At 35.2% G+C, this 21,925-nt stretch overlaps 1 protein-coding gene across 1 annotated transcript in view; it reads right to left on the bottom strand.

Moving 5' to 3' along the window:
* The window catches only part of PUM24 (pumilio 24), a 60,757-nt gene extending 39,177 nt beyond the window's left edge, over window positions 1-21,580 (bottom strand). Inside the window, exons 1-7 of the mRNA XM_089813771.1 lie at window positions 21,247-21,580; window positions 13,988-14,041; window positions 5,369-5,430; window positions 5,198-5,279; window positions 4,956-5,079; window positions 4,738-4,821; window positions 4,100-4,214 (exon numbers count right to left, since the gene is read on the bottom strand). Coding sequence (XP_089669897.1) covers window positions 4,100-4,214; window positions 4,738-4,821; window positions 4,956-5,079; window positions 5,198-5,279; window positions 5,369-5,430; window positions 13,988-14,041; window positions 21,247-21,558 — 833 coding nt within the window. The 5' untranslated portion in view covers window positions 21,559-21,580. The remainder of the gene's footprint in view (window positions 1-4,099; window positions 4,215-4,737; window positions 4,822-4,955; window positions 5,080-5,197; window positions 5,280-5,368; window positions 5,431-13,987; window positions 14,042-21,246) is intronic.
* Between the last annotated feature and the right edge of the window lie 345 nt (window positions 21,581-21,925).

Here is a 21,925-nt window from a genome sequence, read left to right as displayed (position 1 = left end):
TAGCAAACTGAAAGTTTACAGTGAAGCTTTCTGTGAAAAGAAAAAGTCCACTTCGCTAACTTATCAAACTCTTATTTGAAAGATCGTATTTACCAGCTAGCCATAATCGACGTCATCTTACCCTTGCAAAAAACAAATTCACAGGAAAAAATATTATCGCTAATTGCTAACTAATCGATGTTATTTCCATCGCAGCTTCCCACACCCAAGGGCTTCAACTAACAATGTTTAAATATTTTGTTAACTAAATTCTAAAAATAATTTAAACATTTTAATAATAGTAGAATACTATGTAATTTAATTAATGTTTAAATTAATTTAAATAATATTAACATTAAAACTTTATGTATTAACAAATACAATATTTATTAATTATTAGTATTTATTGTATCTAATTATTTCTATACTAGAACCTTACATATTCATTTTATTAATATAATATTATTTCATGAGGATTTTAAATATTACTATACATTAAATATACAAGTGTGTATTATTAATATTTTTTGCTTATATTTGAAACTCCTAAGTTTTAAAAATTTCCTTGTTTTTATAGTAGTTGTTCCCTATCTTACCCTAGAAAAGGGTGAAAACAGCCCAATACTAGAAACATGTCCCTTTCCATCCTTGTCCCACAAACATGGGGAAGCATAGCTATTAAATCAATTCCATTGTACTTTAATTTCATCAATATCATGTTGACAAAGCTAAAGGATACAATGATCTAAGTTTTGTATTGGTCCCACATGGAAGTCGTTGAATCAATTATTTGCATGCAAGACCGATCAATTATGGTTAAATATGCAAAACATTGTGCAGTTTATTCAAATAAAGGAGTAAAGCAAGCATATAAACTATTGGTCCAATCTATTACAAAGTAATTGGCAAATTTTTGCTTAATATTAACAATGATCAATCAATCAATATTTACAAAAAGAATGAACGATGTTACCTTGGGAAACGATCATAAAGAATAGAAACATTCTATTCTAGCTAATAGAAAACTAATAGTTATCTACAAACTAACTAAATATTAGAAACATTCTAATATTTACAATAGATACAAATAGTTAACCATTAACTAAAATAGAAGCTATTTATTGTCGTAATACCCTACCTTAATGGTCAATCTATCTACAACACCAAGTTATCCTCTAAATTTGACAAACTTATCAAGACCAAGAGACTTGGTGAGAATGTCTGCAATCTGATCCGCTGTAGGAACATACTACAAGTCTATTGTCTTGTCTTCAACCACTTGTATGTAGAAACAATGAACATCCATATGCTTGGTCCGTTCATAAAAGACTGGAGTACATGCTGATTTGATAATGCCTTCGTTATCATCAAACAAAGTGGTCGGGCCTACTGGTGACATCTACATACCCCCAAGCATCCGACCAAGCCAAACAACTTCACATCCTGTCTTTACAGTCCCTCTGTATTCAGCCTCAATGGAGGAGAGAGAAATTGCCTGCTACTTCTTATCGGTCCATGTGACAGCACGAAATCCCAAACTGAACACATATCCAAAAGTTGACTTTTTATCATCAACAGAAACTGGCCAATCTAAATCTGTAAACCCACTGAGTCTAGAATTAGAATTCCAAGAGTAAAGAAGTCCATAATCTGTAGTGCCCTTCACATAACAAAGCACACGTTTTGTTATCATTCAATGATCAGCCTTGGGAGATGTCATAAAGCGTGAGATGCAGCTAACTACGAAGCTGATATCAGGCCAAGGCCCTAGTAGCAAAGAGATAGTTGAGGTTGCCTACTAGTTGCCTATATGTAGTATCATTAACGAGAGGAGAATAAGACTTGGCTGATAACTTGAGACCTTTCTCCATGGGTGTAGATGCAAGCTTGCAATCCTGTATAAGAATTTGTCTAACAAAGCCTTGGCATATTTAGGCTGAGAGATGAATATACCAAAAGACTGTTGCCAAACCTCAACACCTAGGCAATCATGCATGAGCCCTACGTCAGTTGTATCAAAAGATTGGCACAAATTCTATATGATTTCCTGACTCAAAGATGTCAAACTGCCAATGATGATCAAATCATCTACATAAATAACCAATAGGATGATGTCACTACATTTTTTTATTATATGTTTTAGAATTATATATGTTCTCAATTGTTGTTTAAGAGACCAGAGCCATGTCAAATTGTTATGTAATGTATACAATTTATATTTAGCATTGAAAATACTTGTAAATACATATGCTTATAGTCTTTGTGCCTTCTGATTATTTATGTGTTGTGAGACTTATAAGATGAGTTAGGGTCTTGTTTAAACTAGGGGTATGGGACCCTAGGAATTTTGTCCCTAAGCTCTTATATGATTGTTGTTTTGGATTTGTGAGTAGGGTAGGTGCCCTAGGTGAGTGGCTCACCGTAGATGCTAGGGCTCGAAAGTGGCCACCAGAGGATCCCATGTGTTAGAGACCAAGGCCTGTGTCGGCGAGCTCTACATGTGAGTTTTTGTAATCAAGTGGAAACATTAAAAAAATTAATGGGTTATGGGGGTTTGGGAATTCACATTAATCCAAATAATTGGATATCTTGCATGTTAGAGTACTCGAGTAGCGACATTCTAGGTTGCAAGATGGTTTAGATATACTATGGCACATCGTACATATCCCCATTGGAGTACTCAAGTAGGGACATTTTGTGCTGCAGGATGCTCTAGCTCCCTGGAAGATTGATCCCAACATATAGGAATGTACAATGACACTCACCTAGATGTGGTCAAACCTCTTACACATGTATTTGCCTCTAGTTGTCCATTTGCTTTGTGATTTCATTTTGGGCAATATGCTTTATGCAAGCCTTATGTTGCCTTTGTATTTTGATTTTGGGGTATAAGCCTTAGATTACCATAGAACCTATGTGGATCGTGGTCTTATCTCCTAGCTCGGGGAGTGGACCATTTATGACTCCACGTGGTTGGGTGGTAAAATATTTTTGAGGTATTGTTCGAGTTTTTTGTTGAAAACTGATTATTGAAGACTATTGGTGGCATTTCATTGGACGAAATCTATGTAATATTGTAATGTAAAATCTTGAAGAAAGTAAAAGCTCATGTGTATATATCACGAAATGAAAAGCTATGTAAAAAGAGTAAAGGATATCTCTATGAGAAATAAAGGGAAATGCGAACATATTGTATTATTTCAAAAGATGAATGAAATTATGATGATGCCATGACATTGTATATTTCTTTGTATTTAGATGAATGTATGATGAATAAAAAACCGTGTACTCTTCATAATGTTATCAAAAGAACAATCTATGAATTTGTTTACATGTGTATTTGATGGTTTAAATCTATTTCATGTATCTTTATTGCATGTTAAGTAGATATATTTGATTATATGGATTAGGGAATTAGTTCCTCATTTGTAAATGGTATTAGGATGGACAATGTATCCAATCATAAGTAGACATGAAACTAATAGATGGTTTAATTTAAGTAGTAAGGATAAAATGTTAGAAAGAAAATTAATTAATGTTGTTTAAAGATGGAATCTGTTAGGACCATTACATACAAGATATAGTAAGTGAAAGAAAAAAAAAAAATTATTCACCAAACTTTATATCAATTTGTCTTATCCTTTCGGGTTAACTGGTGGGGCATTACACATTGCAACAACATCAACCCCTGTATCTCAGACTCTCTAACAAGTTGCAGGTCCAAAAGACTGCAAGCATGTCAGGCATACTAGAAAATTTTCTATCTTGCAAGTTGGAGGTATGTGAGAATAAAATTCAATCATCATGATTCACAAGAATTGATTTAAGTTGTTTAATAAATTATGATCTGAGTTGTTTGACATTTAATAGTACGCTAATCTGCATGCACATATTGCAGGGTAGCTATATTTCTGTGTTCTTGGGTCTGACTATTGAACTCAATATTAGGAAGTCAGGAATACCAGTCAATATATATTGACACTAACAGTTACACTTAATCAGTTTTGCTCTAAATTAAAGCAGGGAAAGTTTATGTGTATCGTTATATTAATTGTAATTCCAGTGATATCACTGTATAAAAGATTTTTTCAAAAAATAAAATTGCAGTTTCAAATCATACCTGCCATTGCCTTTTGGGATAATACCCTTGAATAGCCGGAATTCTGCAGAATAAATTTCTGATAGGAGATCTTGTTTTTGAGTCGCATTTCCCAACTTATATGCATGTTCTACAACTGAACACAAAACATTTTCATTAAAAGCTTCATAAAACAAAAAGTCTGTGAAGAATCCACCTGATACCTCTAATCAACTCATTTATTTTGGACTATTGGTAATATGTTTGTATTTATGGTAATTGAAAAGTGATTGCTGGGACTTGAGGGAAATAGACAATTTGACTCAATGAATGATATTGCTAGCATGAATAATTTATTTTTGTATTCCAATTCAATTCAAACTTAAACGAATAAGAATACAACATAAGGCATGGGTAAACTTCCTCACAAAAGATGAGAGAATATGATTAACCAAAGGAAGAATAGAGAAGTGAGATTATTGTAATTTACAGAAAAATAAAGGAAAACAGCTTATACTGGAAATATAAGTACAGATATGAAAAAAAGAGAGAGACATCCAATGATTATTCCCTTGTTAGCACAAATTATGAATTGAAACAAACCTAAGAGAAGACAAAATATATGGCTATTTACTGTTAAATGAAAACTCATTTCCTATGTCAATTAGATGAAAGCATACCAGCAGATCCAACTGGGTGGCGTAGAAAAGATGCAACGTGCCCATGAAGAGAAGATATCATCCCTTGCAGTTGTTCCTTGTTCGCTGTTTATAGAAGCATAAACATCAGATAAAATCCAGAGGCCGCATGGTACCTTCTCAACTGATGAACAGAATACTCCACATAATTCCTACCAATCAGAACAAAAATAAGAGAAATCCAAATAAATTGAGTGTACCATGATCTAGCATTTTCGTCACAAGATGGACAGCATATGTATTGCATGCCAATTTCAGAAAATGTGGTCGTAGTTCCTCATACACAGTATCCCTTTCTGCAGGCTTACAATACTTGATGCATGTCTGGTTCAAAGACACAATCAAACCAAGAAACACCAAAACTTTAAAAGAAAAAGAAAAATGGACGTTTTAATTTGTAAATGAACTACTGCAATGTACTCATTTATGCAAATGTTTTTACCTGTAAGACACGAGAGGAAACGTGAGATCCTGCAATTTCTGGAATTTTTCCTTTCATTTTGCTCAGAGTCTCTGATATCAACCTTGTGCAAAGAAGAAAGTGAATTTAACATGAAATAGATTAACCATATTTTAAGATAGACATTTCAAAAAAGTAGGTATAGAAAACTACTTCGAACGTTCTTCAAGTTCAATGTTCCTCTGCCTTGTTTTCTCCCACGATGCGACAAGTTCCTGAAATAAAAGATATAGATTTTATGAGAAATCATGTTATGAGGCTGCTAGAAGGTCAATTTCTTAGTCAAAGTTTCACCCTAATTTAAAAGCTTGCTGTTTAAGTTGAAACTTTAAAAAACAGAATGAATTGTATCTACAATACACACAAATAAATAGAGTTTACAAATGATATAAAAAGCACTAACTAAAAAGGCAAAGTTGTTTAAATAAATAAGTTCAAAAATAGAACTGATTAAAAGAACTCAAAAATAGAGCTTAAATGAACCATTAAGTAAGGTTCTAGAATAACAAGCTAAATATAGCAAGAACCTAGGACACTAAAAATATTCTAGTACCCTTCCTTCTACTCATTCTATCAACTACCCGATAGAAGATTGTACATGTCTTGTGGTCATAGATTTTTCAGAACATTTTGTTGCTGCTGAGACCCCCTTAAATCTGCAGAATTGAAATGACCAAAAGTGGTTAAGATTTGTCCCAAAAAACAAGGGTAGGGTGCGCCCTTCTTCAACATACACAACAAGAGGTAAGAGCTTGTCAGTGACTGTACCACTGAGAATTGTTTGCCATTGACTCTCCTTGAAAACCTCTTATCAGAAATCATCACAAAACACCCAACCTGATGTTGGATAATAGAATTGTCCTTCCAAACCTTCGCAGATCAGTAGGATGCCCAATAATAGACTGCAACCATGTTTGAAGTTTAAGAAGCATCCTTTTTTTTTGGGAAAAACGGTAAAACTCAAAGTAAAGGAATCCTAACAATAAATCCAATGCGAATTAGATAAATTACAAAAGCCAGAAACCATTTTTTAGGAGAAAATTTGACCAAAACCAAACACAATGTCTAAGGTGAAAAATCAATCAAAACCAAGCATGGAATCTAGGACACCGATAAAAGAATACGTTACTTCAATTTGGAGAGACAGTAAAACCCTACAGAATTTTATTGAAGGGAAAAATTACGGAAACCCACCAAATAATTTTTGTGGGAAAAATTAGTATAACCCTATCATAAGGGAGTCACCACTCCAGACTGGCTCCCACTCTAATACCATGAAACTTTAAAAAACATAATGAATTGTATTAACAATACACATTAATAAGTAGAGTTTGAAAATGCTATAAAAAGCTTTAACTAAAAAACAAAGTTATCTAAATAAAAGATGACTCAAAAATAGAGCCTAAAACTAGAAATGATTTAAAATAACTCAAAAATAGAGCCTAGATGACCATTAACAAAGGTTTTAGAATAACACGCTATATATAGCAAGGACCTAGGGTACTAAAAATATTCTGATACAAGTTTGGGCTATTGATTAGCAGAAAATATTCAAAACAAAGTTCATTCATCGAAAAAATGCAAAAAGAAAAACTTTGGTTAGATTCAAATTATATGAATCTAAAATTTAATATCTATTTAAACATATATTTCAATTTGGTCATGGCATTATATGATGATTAAATGGTGGTGTTGTGATCCTTGCCACTAAGATTTGAACCCTATAAGGGTGTTATTGCTAAGAGCAGGTCCCCATGCTGCTGCTTAGCTAATTTTTCTAGCAGCAGCTGCTCGTCTTTTTGTGGCATGATTTGTGGAGCTGGTGGCCCCATGGGTCGTAATGTTTGTGCTCAATTTTAAGCAGTTTTATAAATATTATTTTTAAAACAAAATTTTAATCATTTTTTTAGCAAATAATTCTGAGAACTAAATTGTAGGCAAATAAATAGGGACTGAGAAAAAAATGGTGAAGACATGTGTCCCATTTTTCCATAAGCAGTTGCTGCTTATTTCCAGCCCCCACTCTTTTCCCACAACAGCTTATTTTCATTTGCTATAAAATAGCTGCTCCACAAAAGTAGGAATAGATTCTAAATTTTCCTTTTCCCAAAACTTTTATTTTGAATGGGAACACTATACTGCTTAAATTTAAGCAGAAAACTGATTTAAGCAGCCACATGGGGACATGACATAAGCAATTCGTGGCTTCATCAATTCATAGCTCTAGTTAAAAGCATTTATTGGCCAAAAGGCACTAGCTCATCTGGTTGAGAGTAGAGGCTTGAGTCTATGGGTTATCCCCATGGTCCCAGGTTCGAAACTCTCTCCAGATTTAACCGGCGGGACCATAGTGCGAGACTATTGCGCTACCCGCAAAGGATTAGTTTCACCCCAGCTCGCCTCTTTTGGGCTCCAACTTGGCAGTTTGTAAGCTTTTTATTTATATATATGCATATATAATTGTATATTATTTTAAACATGAAAATCAAAATCTAACACAAATACAATAATTGCTTATGAAATGATAAGTATAATTAAAAACATTTATAAATATTAAGCCAAATGTAAAATGTAAAACGAAAACGCTTTCTTAAATGTCGATTATGAAAAAAAAGTAGTTGTTTGTAGTAAAATATTAATAATTTAAGGTTGTTTCCTTCCTTAATTAACAAAATGAGTGGTCATAACCATGAATAACATTAACTACAAAAATGAGGCTACATGTATTGTGCTGCAAAAACATTTATAATATTAAGGTCAAATGTAAAACGAAAACGCCTTCTTAAATGCCAATTATGAAAAAAAATAGTTGTTTGTAATGACATATTAATAATTTAAGGTTTTTTCCTTGCTGAATTAACATAATGAGTGGTCATAATCATGAATAACATTATTTGCAAAAATGAGGCTACATGTAATGTGCTACTACATGAATAAAGACAATCTGCTGAATCGGCTTGCCAAAAACAACAATGTTTATTGTCAACAATTTTTGTTCAACCGTTTATTGCCAAAATGATAAAATGCTCACTTTTCATTTCTATTAATGTCCTTCACAATGTTGCAGAGCTCTCCAAACTTTCACGCTAATGTTGTAAAAGCCGATAGGCATCACGAATTATAAATATCTAGAAGTGTGAGAGTGTGTGATGTGGAGCTCAAAGGGAAAATAAGTTGGTTGACCTCAACCCACAACACTGCTATTTCTTAGGCACCTTAAGGATCTCCAAACAACTACTACCCTAGGGGCACAAGATCCTCTCAATACAGCTCCTCTACACACACTAGAACCATCAACATCGACTTCCCACTTAGACACAACTTCTCACATCACATACTTCTCTTGAAGCCACTATCACCTTTAGGCCTGATCCTAGGCACATGAGGGTAATACAAACCCAACTTGCAGAGTATGGACTAGACTTGATCTTCTGTCATTTCTTCACTTCAGGGACCCAATGCAACACCAAACAACCACCATTATGATCCACACCAAACCATTGATAACAGTTGCCTTGTAGAGGCCTAGCTTGCTACTAGCTCTACTTTTGAGGTTGTTACCCTACAACTTAAAAACCTTCCAAACAAATTGCCAAATAGAACACAATTGGAATACCCTTTTCACCATAGTTACACTGCCCTGAGGGCGAGGGACGGAGGAACAAGGAACAAGTTTCTGGATGGGCGGGTAAAACAGCCTTAATTTGAGGATGGCAAAGGACGGTGGCAAGGGGCCGAGGGATTTGTATATACTATACATATGGTACTTAAAATGCTAGTTATGAAAAGATGTATTGCAATATAAGATATAAAGATGTAAAAGAGTAAATACTTGAACATTGCATTGAATTGGAACATCAAACGTTGAACATAAATAGTCAAATCAGCAAATAGTTAACACCAGGATGTCCATCCTCAGCGGAAGTGGTGGAATCTAGTGGCCCCGCTAGGGACGGGGGAATGGAGTCCGTAGTGCGTGGGTAAAAGGGGGGAACGCGTGTCCGTGTTACTATGATTTTCACCCTTATACAACATACCTCAAATTGGATTCATGGTCTCACCATCAGGGGTCCTAATGATTGACTGATCAGACAGACCTGATTGAGGAATGAGGCCACTTTTAAAAAGCAAGCCCACAAATTTGGAACGAGTCATCCAAGTGGCGTCCTCATTTGGCAGACCACTCCATTTAACCCGGTATTCCTTGTAGGTCTTTTTCCTTGTCTTCTTGACCACTTTGGTGTCCAATATGTTCTCCAACTACAATGGTGTGCTAGGTGGTAGTTTAACCCATTCAACGTTATCATCTGAATCAGAAACTGCATCAAAAGCACCTTTAAATGGGAACAAATCAGAAACATTGAAAATGGGAGATATACCTAGGCCTTGTGGTAGTTCAATTTCATATGCTTTAGGTCCAAATTTATGCACCATCCTGCTTTAATGATTGTTAATATAGAGCAATGTGCTAATAGATTTGGTCAGTAAGAATGATCCCCTAACACAATATGCCTAACTTGCACTAATTTACAGAATACAGGTCAAGTGGTAGGAAAGGGGTGATTACACTAAATCTGAACATATGGCCTCAAGTTCAATGGTTATGACCTCAACCATTAATTTCCGATTGCATGAATTCAACCCTTGTAGCCAAGTTGGCCTTGAGGAAAATTGTCTCTCTTGGGGGTAAGACACCATGTATAAAGCATATCTCTCTCTTCATTTTGGCCATACAGTCTGAAACAACATTAAGGCAGCTTGAATTCAACCAAAGTTGAACCTGGGTGAAAGTCATGAGGAAATTGTGTGCTCCAGTATGCAAACCAATCAACTTCAAATGTGAATCTGGGCTTAATATGCAGCAGAGACTAGGAAAAGTGAATAAACAAGCCCAGATTTTGACAAAATCAGACTTATCCTGCAGATTTCACTTGCAGTTCTGAAGTTTTCAACTCAGATTGTTTTTACCAGCAGGGTATGAACATCAATGCCAATAATCTTGCTAAAAGAGATGAGGGTGAAGATGTTAAATTTTGGTTATAATCTGAACTGTATTTGCATAATTCAAGTCTAAGCCTCTAATTTCACATGATAGTTGTGGTAAACTCCATATTAGGAATTCATGAGTACATATCAGATTGGGTGCAGTATTTTGAACGAATTTGATTTTGCCTGAAATACAGAAGTTAAATTTAATTTGCTTATTGGAGGTGTAATCACCACTAGCTCAGCTTGCTATTACTAACCATGTTGTGACATTGATCTGAAATTCATAATATGAAGATCTAATGCATGGTGTTGTGTGGCAGATGAAAAGATTGTGGCAACTAATGAATGTCAAAGCAACAATTCAAAAGAAAAGGCACCTAAGGAAAGAATGAAGAAGTATTCAACAACACAAATTACAATATGGAGGTCATTCAATGGAGCAACTTGGAAGATCCAAAGCAAGACTGAGCTCAAAGACAAGAAGATTGCTATCACAATCCTGAGAATCCAAGACTGAAATGAAGCTCAACAATTTCAAGTCACTAAAAAGGATCAAGACAAGAGAAAAAACTCTAAGACGTCCGAAGGGAAGAACAAGAAAGTCGTCCAGGGAAGATAGTTCAAGAAGATGAAGCAATTGGAAAATATAAGCCAATAATTGAAGGCTTAACAATGACTTCTCATCATCAAAGAGAGGGTTTATCAAGTTTATAGGGTTAACACGTTGTTGTGGCAGCCATTTCCTCAACAAATGAGGACGTGCCAAGTGTCCTAGTGGAAGGACTTCACCATATCATGTCTAGATTCACTGAATCTGCCAAGAAAAAAAGAATAAAGAAAAGAGTATTTTTAAAGATTTGTCCTAGTGGAAGGACTTCACCATATCATGTCTAGATTCACTGAATCTGCCAAGAAAAAAAGAATAAAGAAAGAGTATTTTTAAAGATGGCATGGTGTAAATACAAGTGGCATCATCTTATAGGTACATTAAATGATGGCTTTTTCTACAAGCTTCTAAGTTCTAACAAACCTCTCTTCTCAATGGCCTACAAAATATTGTATTTTTTTCATTGGCCAGTTTGTTGGTGCATCTTATCTCATGGTTATGCCTAATTCGTTTTCTTATTGGCCCATGAAGACAATTTAATTTTCTAATTGGCCCACACAGTGATGCTCAATTGTTATTGGGTGGGCATTTAATATTTGAAGCTATGGTTATGGAAACGCTAATTAGGGCCTATGTGGCTTAATTGACCCTTGATTTCAAATTAATCCTGGCCATTCATTGTAATTAAGCCCCTATATAAAAAAGGCTTGCTCATACCATTTCTAACAATATTATGTTGGAGAATTGTTGCCGAAGTACTACCAAAATTCTTCTCCATTCATTGTTGTGCTTGCATGGTGGATTGTATATGATCATTTTGGAGTATTGCGTGGTTTTTTGCATCCCTCACTTAGATTAGGATTTCATTTCGTGTTAAGCAGAAGTAGAAGTAGATGGGTGGAAGATGTTCAAAGGTGATTAGTGGTGTAGCCAGTGTCCATACCTTTTGGTACATGTTGATTGTAAGTAACAGTGCAAGGTAGTCTTGACTTGAATTGCAAATGTTTGATTTCCATTGGAGATGTTCATTTAGATTGCACCTTCATATGTTATTTGAATGACTATTGATAATGTGAAAATCATTTTGCATCCGGAAAAGATAGCACCCTCCTACACCTATGTAATGTCCCCTTTTTTAACCCATCCATTCATGATGTTTCGTTAGCCTTATTTGCATTGGTCTTGTGGACTAACCAGGACTTTACCCAGATCAGAATGAGATGCAGCCTAGGCAATTCCAATTTCAGGTTAACTAGAGTTGATTCAACAGGGTTCATTAATTTTGGCATTTCAGTATTAGTCTTGGAGTTTCTCATTGAGATCTTTCCAAAGAGCTTCACACTTTGTTTTCTAAGTCTGGCTGGTTATTTATTTGAGTGCCTGAAGATTAAATGGTTTACAAATAAAGTGACTACTAGATTTAAGTTTATATTAATTTGTCACTTTATAATTAAAGGGCCACTTGATTCACATGCGGAATTTTTATTTTAAGGGGGAAATAAAGAGACAGAAAAAGAAATATGAAGAGTCAAGTTCATGGGGAACGAAGAGTCATAGGGTTGTGCTTTAAAAGAATACTAAGGATCATTCTCAACAGACTTGGTTATGAGTTGATTTCTATTCTCTTGAAGAATTTGAGAAGCTTCTAGCTTCAAATCTAAAACTTGAGGACGAAAACCTTCAGGCTTTCTTGGTGGATTGGACGGAAAACCGCTCATCACTTGAAGTAGATTCGCAACAGAGTTCACATTGTTTTCAGGTTCTTTTCTAGTCGTCCAATCTGACTCTGACTTCTGTTTTTCAAGATTGGATCTTGTTATTTAACTGTTGAAATTGAATGCAATAATATTTCTGAGATTATTTTATCTTAGTATTTCTTGGTATTGGTTGGTTAATCTGAAATCTATTGCATGAATTCATCTGTTAATTTATATATATATATCCATTGGGGATATTACAGCCTAGTTGATACAATGAAGCAAGGATTGATTACAGTCTCACCCCATCATTAAACATATCTTACATTCTTAGATAGAATTTAAAGTCAAGTTGGCTTCCATTGAATGAATCGCATAAGTTCCTTTGGGATAACCAGCATATCATATCGTTATAACTGAGTGAGAGCCACTAGGAACAAGCCTTGAGATTGTCTCCTTTGATCACACAAACCATATACATTGTTTAGCATATCAGTATCCTTATTCAAAGACTTAAAGATTTGGTGTTTCATCTTGGATTACTAAGCATTGAGTTCTGCATGTTTTAGTGGAACAAAACTCACATCAACGTGTAGCAATTTATTACAAAAGTAATTTTGAACACTTTTGGAGGAGTTTTTTTGAGGGAAAAGCAAATTCAAATTTAAGCAGCCAAAAAGGAGCTTATAAAAGAGAGTCAAAAGAAATCATTTATTGTTTATGAAATTAAAACAACTATTTATCTGATAGCTTGCAAACTTGCATTCATCAATTTCTTCTAAGAATGAAACTATTGGAGTGTAAAGATTTGGAGATATAAAAAACCTCTTGTTCTTTGGGATAGTTTCATCCAAGAATCGCAGTTGAGCTGACAAAATTGTTAGTTCTTTTTCTTGTTTCCAGTTGAAATGTAAGCCCCGTGTGTGTGTGTTTCAGTGTGGTGTGTTTATTTCTGCATTTCAGTGTCACTATGGTGCCTGTCATTATAATAAGTATTTAGAACAGCAAGTTTTCCCAGCATAAGAGTCATGATTTTTTATCAAATAAAATGTGACGTTCCATTACTTTAGTTTTTCAATATCTATATTTTTCTATTAATTTTCTGTTGCAAAATATCAATGTGATTGCTGCTACACACTATTGATAATACAGCAGTTTATGGTGAGAATCATAAATATCAGATTTCAGTATTTAAATGTGTTTGTTTGGGCTTACTCATTTATATTCTTGAATCTATATTTAATATTTGGTGCTGCCATTTGACAGTGCTCTCTTTTCAGTTACTTCTAGTTTGAGTAGTGTTGGATTTCTGTGTGAGGTGTTCATCATTATGTGTAAGTGATATTGTAGCAACTACTGGTGAAAGCCACAGATATCTGGATAGTTATCTAAATATTTGAAGAGTCTATAAATAAAATTAAAAACAAATAGTATAACGTTAAAGGCAATACATCACAAAAGAAAAATAATAAATCTTACTTTCTGGAGATCATAATAAGGTTTTCGCTCTCTCTTGCGGTTCTCTGTGAGCTCCTGCAACCAACAACGTAGCATGTATGAGGCAATAACAAACCAGCTATTGCTTTAAATTAGAAACTCCCAGGAAGCTAATGTGCTGATGACAAAATCTAGTCAAACTTATAGAAAATTTTGATGAAACAACCCAGATATAGCTTATTTTTTAATTATCAACTGATATTTACCTTCAATTAACAGATAATGTAAGCAGATTTTACAGGAACACATTGCAAGTAATACTTTAACCCAACCATTTATAAGTCATATAATCATATTTTAAAGTGGACTCTTTGTATTGAAATGTGAAAACAAACTTGACTAAATTTGGCATTTGATATCAAAGAAACATTGCTGAAAGTTAACCCAGAATGATTATAAAGATACTAGCAGATTCTATGACCAAGAATAGCGCATATTTTAAAATGAAACTTAACTGACATTTAACAATTTGTATCAAATGATTTTTTAACAGAATTAAACAAGGCGTCTGTACACAACAATACTTAAATTTACTAAACTTTTCCCTTTTCATATCAAAATAATCCCTCTAGAATTCGATTTCAAGGTAAAATTGAACAGGATTCATCTCATGCTGCTCAAATCTAACCTCATTGAGCAAACATTTTACTGAAATTATCAAGTTTCAATTAATTCAATCAGAGCAAAAGCTATCATAGAGAGTATACTTTGCGATTTCAAACCAACATATCAAAGAAGTGTTAATAAACTTTAAACAGGTAAGAGTTAAAACTATACTGTCGGATATCTTATTGAAGCTCGAAGCAAAATTCCCAGAATCTTAAACCAACTACTAAAATATAAAGCAAAATTAGCTCACTTCTACTTGAATATGATCAGGTGCGGTGGAAATTTTCAACTTAAAATTTTCTCACGTTGTATCTTTCCATAAAAGAGGATATAACCTATTGTTAACTGAAAACATTCCTACTATATCAGGACAATTTTATTGGTAGAACTTCAGAATTATCTTTGTTTCTTGATTCAAAAAAGTAGCAGCAGATTACTGACGGAGCTCTACAACTGCACGGCATCCTTGGATGCGGTGCAGGCTTCATGGCTTACATTCCTTCCTCTACGCAGTTGTACTTCCTTTTCTTGGCTCTGTCATGTCCGCCTAGGTTATCATTGTTGTTTCATCCTTCTTTTTTTGCTTGTGTGAGTTTTTGTGGTTTGAAGTTTATGATATTGCTTGACTAGGGTTTCAGTTGATGTCGTCGGACCCAAGTCCCCTTGACTCCCAGCTTGGCTCGCCCGTGTCTAAGGTTGGAGGTTTGTCTAATGATGGAGGAAATGATGCGGAAAAGGAGTGTCCAATCAATGATTGCCAAGATAATGTGCAAAAGGAAGGTGGGGTTTCTCAGCCTTTGTATAAAGATGTTCTTTCTGGATAATCTGAAGCCAAGTGTCCACCATCAGCTGTTTTTAATGGAGTCTTCAGTGGGAAATACGGCAGTTGTTGAAGGCCCACAGCCAATGGAGATAGATTGGAAGGAGGACCAAACGAGGATGGAGGCCGAGACAATGGTAAAACTAGTAAGTCTGTCCCTAATGACTTCAGAACTCTGTCTTTATCTCCTAACAAAGATATGATTTTGGCTATTAGAAAGGAGCAGAAAAGATTGAAGGATATTGCCATTTTCTTAGTTTGTGTTGATAAAGAGTCCCTTCCCTCTCGTAAGAGGGAAAAAAATATGGGATTCAAGTAAGTTTCTGTAGAACGATTCAAAAAGGTCTTTTTGTGGTTTTTCTTAAAACACATGGAATGCAGGAAAGTGTTTTGAAAAAGAACTATTGGAGTGTTGGTAGGTCCTCTTTAGGGCTTATCAATGGTCGGCCTTAGGTAAGTTTGAGCAGGTGGTTACTCGTCCTCCCCCTAGATGGGTTGAAATTAAGAATCTTCAGCTAGAGTTCTGGCCTTTTATCCCTCAGATTGTTCAATCGTTAGGCTCAGTTCTTCAGGTTGAAAATGTGAGGTACACCTTGCCTCACTTAAATGCTAGAATTTTGCTTGCTCTAGCACCCGATATTGAATTTCCAGAATTTATTTCAATGAGTTTAGAAGAGGGAAGTTTTATATGGGAAATCTCTTTATTAGGGAACCTAGGGTCATGTTTTTATTGTAAAGAGAATGGTCATACAAAGAAGTGTCCAACCCTTGTTAATTTGAAAGACCCTAGGTTTAAATCTATGGCTAAAGCTAACCAAAAAAATAGTGATAAGTAGGAATTATCCAAAAAAGATGATACTATCATTAATGATTCATTGAAGGATATTCGAACAAATATTAGTGTCGAATCTATTAATATTTCTAAGGACGTGCTAGTTAATGAGGCAGTAACTGAGACAAGGGATGGGGGTAAGTTCTTCAGTTTGGATAGCCCTTTGTTTGAAACTAACTTTGAGGTTGTGCCAACCCTAGGTCCGTATTCCTCCAAAGCCCTAACTTCTTATCAACCTGTATCTCCTTCGGTGAACAATAATGGTAATGCAAAGGTCAATGTTATACCCCCTAAGCTTAATGCTCGACAATTAGCTCCTAATATCATTAATGCAAGAGCTGAAAATGTTAGGAGGAGCACTAGTGGATCTCTGAATGGAGATAAGAACCTAATTGGAGCCCTAAAATCAATGGTGGTCAGAAAAGTCAATGGTAACTTCGATGATGTAATGGAGGAGGAACCATTTACAGAAGTCATTAACAAAAATGCAAAAAAAAAGAGGAAAATGGTGGAAAGGAAGTCTATTTCTAATGAGAATAGGAGTGGTAATGAGATGTCGGATTGCTTTAGCGGATTGTATGATAACCCTAAATCTCTTCAACATAAATGATGCATTTACATAGTCGGAATGTGCGAGTTCTAGAGATGTTTGACAGGAAGTATTTGGTTAGAAAATGGTGCAACAATCTTAAATTAAAGGATATTATCTGTTTACAAGAAATTAAGATTGTAGGTTTTCAAGCTTATACCATCTTGAAATTTATTTGGGATCAATCTACAGATTTCATTCTTTCTAACCATCCCAAAGGCAAAGCTGGGTTGGCTATCATGGTTGGCCGACTTTGGGCTGACAAGATTATTGCTAATGGCTTCTCCCCATGTCATAGAGCTATGTGGGTTTTGTTTAAACATGGTGAAATACTAATTGGGGTCTGCAACATTTATGCCCCCAGTGATTATAGAGAACATGTTGCTTTATGGGAATGGTTAAAATGTAATCTACCTAAAGCTCATTGGATTTTTGTTGGAGATTTCAATATGATAGAGAATAAGGAAGACAAACGTGGAGGCTCCACACATTGTTGGAAAGGTAATGAATTTTACTTCTAGTCTTGTTTCAAGAGGAAATATAGAGTTATTGATCCTTTAGCTCTTCAAAAGAAAAGATTCTATAATATTTGGTTCACCTGGTGTAACAATCAATCTGGGAGCCAAAAAGTCTATTGTCAGCTGGATAGGATTTATGTGGAAGAATCAATGTCTATTGTTGTTAATAAGGATGGCCATAATCCTATATGTGTTACTCTTGCATCTCTTTGTGATCATCATCCCATTTATGCAAATATTCTTATGGACAGTGATCTTGGTAATAAAAGGAAAGCTAAAATTGGTTTTAAACTCAACCAATCTTTATTGAATAACAGGGAGGATGATGGTGTCATTCATATGGTGACCAATTTATGTAAGCTATGTAACTCAGAGCTGAATCCTAGGGATAGATGGAGCCTTTTGGTGGATTTGTGGAAAAAAGTCTATCAAATTATTGGTACGAAAAGAGCCAGGGACAGGGATGAGGAGGAACAGGTCTTGCAGAGCTCCTTGAACTCCATTGAGAGAGATCTTCAAAGTAAGGGTTGTGATCCTAACTTAGAGGAAAGACTTATATGGATTAAAGCCCAACTTAAAAAGATCCAGTAGTATAGGATAAGAGGACAGCAAATCAGAGCTAGGATGAACTGGATGAAGGAAGGAGATAAAGGTTCTAAATATTTTATTATTATTATTAGAGCTAAACATAAGAAAGAATTAATTGAGCATGTCCAAGGAAATGGAAATCTTAGTAATTATCCTAGCTGCATTAAGGAAGCTTTTTATAGCTTCTATAAAGGTCTTTTTACCTCAGAATTCATTGATGAAAAAAAGCAGGAGTTAGATAAATGTCTTAAGCTTATTCCGAAAAAGATTAGAAATGAAGATGCTAAGGCAATGGATAGATTCATCACTTTGGAGGAAATTAACAAGGCTATTCTTTCTCTAGCTAATGACAAGGCTCCAGGGCCTGATGGCATCCCAGCAAAGTTTTACAAACACAATATTAGATGGATTGGTACTGAATTGATGGAATTGTATATGAACGCTTACCAACTTGGCTCACTTGGAGCTGACATCAATAAAGGGGTTATTAAACTTCTGTTAAAAGGAGGGGATAAGTCAAAAGTTAAGAATTGGAGACCTATAGCATTATTAAATCTGTCATACAAAATTATTGCTAAGATCTTGGCTAGGTGGATAGGGGAGGGGGGCTTCTTCATGAATTTATCTCTCCTACCCAAATTAGTTTCATTAAAGAAAGGTCTATTCTGGAAAACCTCATTACTAGTTGGGAAGCAATGCATTGGGCCAAGCATGATGGTCAGACCGCAGCAAGGGTTCTGTTAGATTTTGAAAAAGCTTATGACAAAATAGAGTAGCCTTTTGTGATGCGTATGTTGCACACTTTTGGGTTCCCTCTTGGTTTTTGTATATGGATTAACATATTACTTAAAGATTCTTCTACAATTATAGATGTTAATGACGAGTTGACTGAAAGGATAGTTCTTCAAAGATCTATAAGGCAGGGATTTCCAATTGCTCCCTCTTTGTTTGTAATTGTTGTTGATGCATTATTGTATATTCTCAAAGCTTCTCAACTAGGACCTCCTTTCAGGGGTATTACTCTGCCCAACCAAGAGATATTGCTTAATGCTCAATTTGCAGATGATATTGGCTTGTTCATAGGTTTGGATGAAGAGAATTTTGATAATATGTATCACAAATTGCAATTTTTTTGTTTGATATCTGGGGCCAAAGTGGCTCCCCACAAATCATCCATTATTGGGTGGTCCTTGTCCCCTCCAAATTGGGTGGTAAGGGTTGGCAATGGTTGGGACCTAATGAGATTGTTAGGTATCTTGGAATCCCATTCTCTATTGAGCCATCTACTAAGGATATGTGGATATGGCTCTTTTCCAAAGTGGAGAAGAAATACTTGAAATGGAAAACTCATCTCGTCTCTGGCAGGTAGAGTTCAAGTGGTTCAAAAAGTGCTATCTGCCGATCACATATGTTTCTCTTCAACTTGGCTATTTTCCAAATATCAGAGCAGTAGTTTAGAAAGGATTATGTAGGATTTTTTGTGGTCTGATGGTTTAGGAAATAAGAAAAGGCACTGTGTAAAGTGGGAGTGGTGCTGTTTACCCAAAGAAAGGGGAGGGTTGGGGATTATAGATTTAAAAGATCAAGGTATGGCACTGGTTTCTAAATGGATCATTCAAGCTCTGAGTGGGGATGAACAATGGAAGGTTTTAGTTAGGAATAACATCTCTAGATCTGGCATAAAAAAGGGGAAAAGTTGGACTAATGTTCGACTATGTGAAAAGGTCTTTGGGAACTTTGAGTTATCAATATTTGGATCCAAAGTTTTTCATTCTCTTTGGAAGGCCTAGTCTCAGGTTAGGAAACTTATTCCATTTTGGGATGCAGTTGGTGGCCCCCCTGAATATTTTGTTATAGATAGATCTATTTGGTGGGTTGATGAATCGAATGGTAAACCTCTTGCATTAACCCAAAGTTGTTCTGCAAAAAAAATGGAATAGATATGGCATTTATATTGTTGGTGATATATTGGTTGACAATAGGTTAGGGTTAGGGAATGAGATTGTTGGCAAGTTGAACATTCCTAATTCCCAAAAGAAGACTTACTCCATCATTGTTAAAGCTGTAGGAAATGTCTTCCCTGAATATATTATGAATTCTAATCAGTTTGTGTAGAAGATCAGATGGAAAGATGACAGTCACTTCAATAGTGTTTCTTCTAAATATATATATATAAAATGCTTTAAAATGATTGTTCTATTTTTGACAGGGTTAACCATGGTTGGGGGCTAGGGGTCTCGACTGATAGATGGCATTTTATCTTTTCTTTTTTTTGGCATTCTCGTTGTGAGCCTAAGAAATCTTGTTTTAGATGGTTGTTACTTTCAAAAAAATTTGTTGTGCGCAATACATTGCCTAATGGTCATGGTAGTCCTATTATGTGTGGTGTATGTTCTGTCCATGAGTCCTTTGAGCATCATTTTTTTAAGTGTACCTTAGCCCGGGGTGTCTAGTCTATTTTTCTTGGGTCACCCATAGTCTGGAATAGTAGGCTAGGTCTCTCTTGGAATGAAATACTTGCTGGTTTTGTTGACAATTTTGATCTGAAAATGAATAATTTTTGGTCTGTCTTTACTTGTGAAATTGTTTTGTTTCTTTGGAAAATGAGAAATGAAAAGATCTTTCAGAAGAGAAGGAGACAACTTACTGAGTTTGGATGTAAACTCATACATTTTCAAATTATGTCACAGGTTGCTGCTACTATGGAAATTTCCAAAGGACAGATTTATGATGCTGATGTGGAGGGACAGAACTTGATCCACAAAGATGATGTTGTCTCATGTCAATATTTTGACATCCACAAGGATATGCTCAAACAGAGGGAAATGGACAATCTTAACAAGTTTATTAAAGATCTTAGTATTGGAGATAGAGTAAAGTCTGGAAATTATGTTCATCATGATCATGTTGTAGATGGACAGAGGGGTTAGCCCTATATATGGGTTATTTTTTCATGTTGGGAAGACATGCCAAGCTGGTTATACTGTCTTTTTTGTATTAACTATTTTAAATCTCGGTTATGATAGTTGTTGTTGTAACCAGTTAACAAGTACGACATGTTGTAAAGAACTAGTTTCATTTCAGGTATCTGTTTAGGCTGTTTGCATATACCATCTGCTGAGCATATTTTGAAAATATTTTGTAAGGTGCTCAGCGTTTAATAGAACTTATGATGTAATCCAGATGATTATACTATGTTAATAATATATATATATGGGGTATTCTTTGTTGCAATTCAAGTAAAATATGAGATGATGCTAGAAAAAAAAATGTGCCTACTCCTACCTTCCATTTTTTACGATCCCGCTTAGTCGCATTAGCGTCTGGTACCGTAGATGCCTTGTCGCTTGGGATTTTAGGAACCTTGGCATCGGCAAGGTGCTTATTTTTAGCCTTGTCAATCTTTGGCTTAAAAGGTTTGGTACTGCCCTTCTTAAAAGGCTTAAGATAATCATTTCCTTCTTTTTTTGAATGCTTCATCTTTTTTGCAGGCGACGTGTAGGTCTTCTGGTCGCTTCTGAACGATTTGCCGTCATCGGAATTGCCCTTAGAAACACTCTTACGCTTTTTGGATTTGTGAGAAGTGTCAGCCGCCATTGTTCGGTCTGCGTCTCAGCTCTTGGTTATGTTAAACCCTAAGCCCTTTAATACCAACGAAACAACCGAGAGCTAGTAAAAAAGGTTCGGCTAACATCAGAAGAGGCACACTTCGTGCGTTGAGGTGCCCGAAGGGTACGATGCTCAAGTGTTGCACTCGTGTACGTACTATTTAGAAGAATGATCTTTTTATTATTTATTATTTATTATTTATTAGCATTTGCACTAGAAAGAGGTGTAAGGGATAGAAGTCGATACATTTTATTAAAAAATAAAAATTGAAGAGATGTAAAATTAATAGAATTAATTCTTGACTTCCCAATTCAAGAGTTCATTTGAATTGTAATTGGAGTCATCTTTGTGGCCA

The sequence above is a fragment of the Cupressus sempervirens genome, chromosome 2 (assembly GCF_028749045.1).
Source record: "Cupressus sempervirens isolate cs-2001-9-10 chromosome 2, ASM2874904v1, whole genome shotgun sequence".
Classification (NCBI taxonomy): Eukaryota; Viridiplantae; Streptophyta; class Pinopsida; order Cupressales; family Cupressaceae; genus Cupressus; species Cupressus sempervirens.
This window is presented reverse-complemented; position numbering and strand designations above follow the sequence as displayed.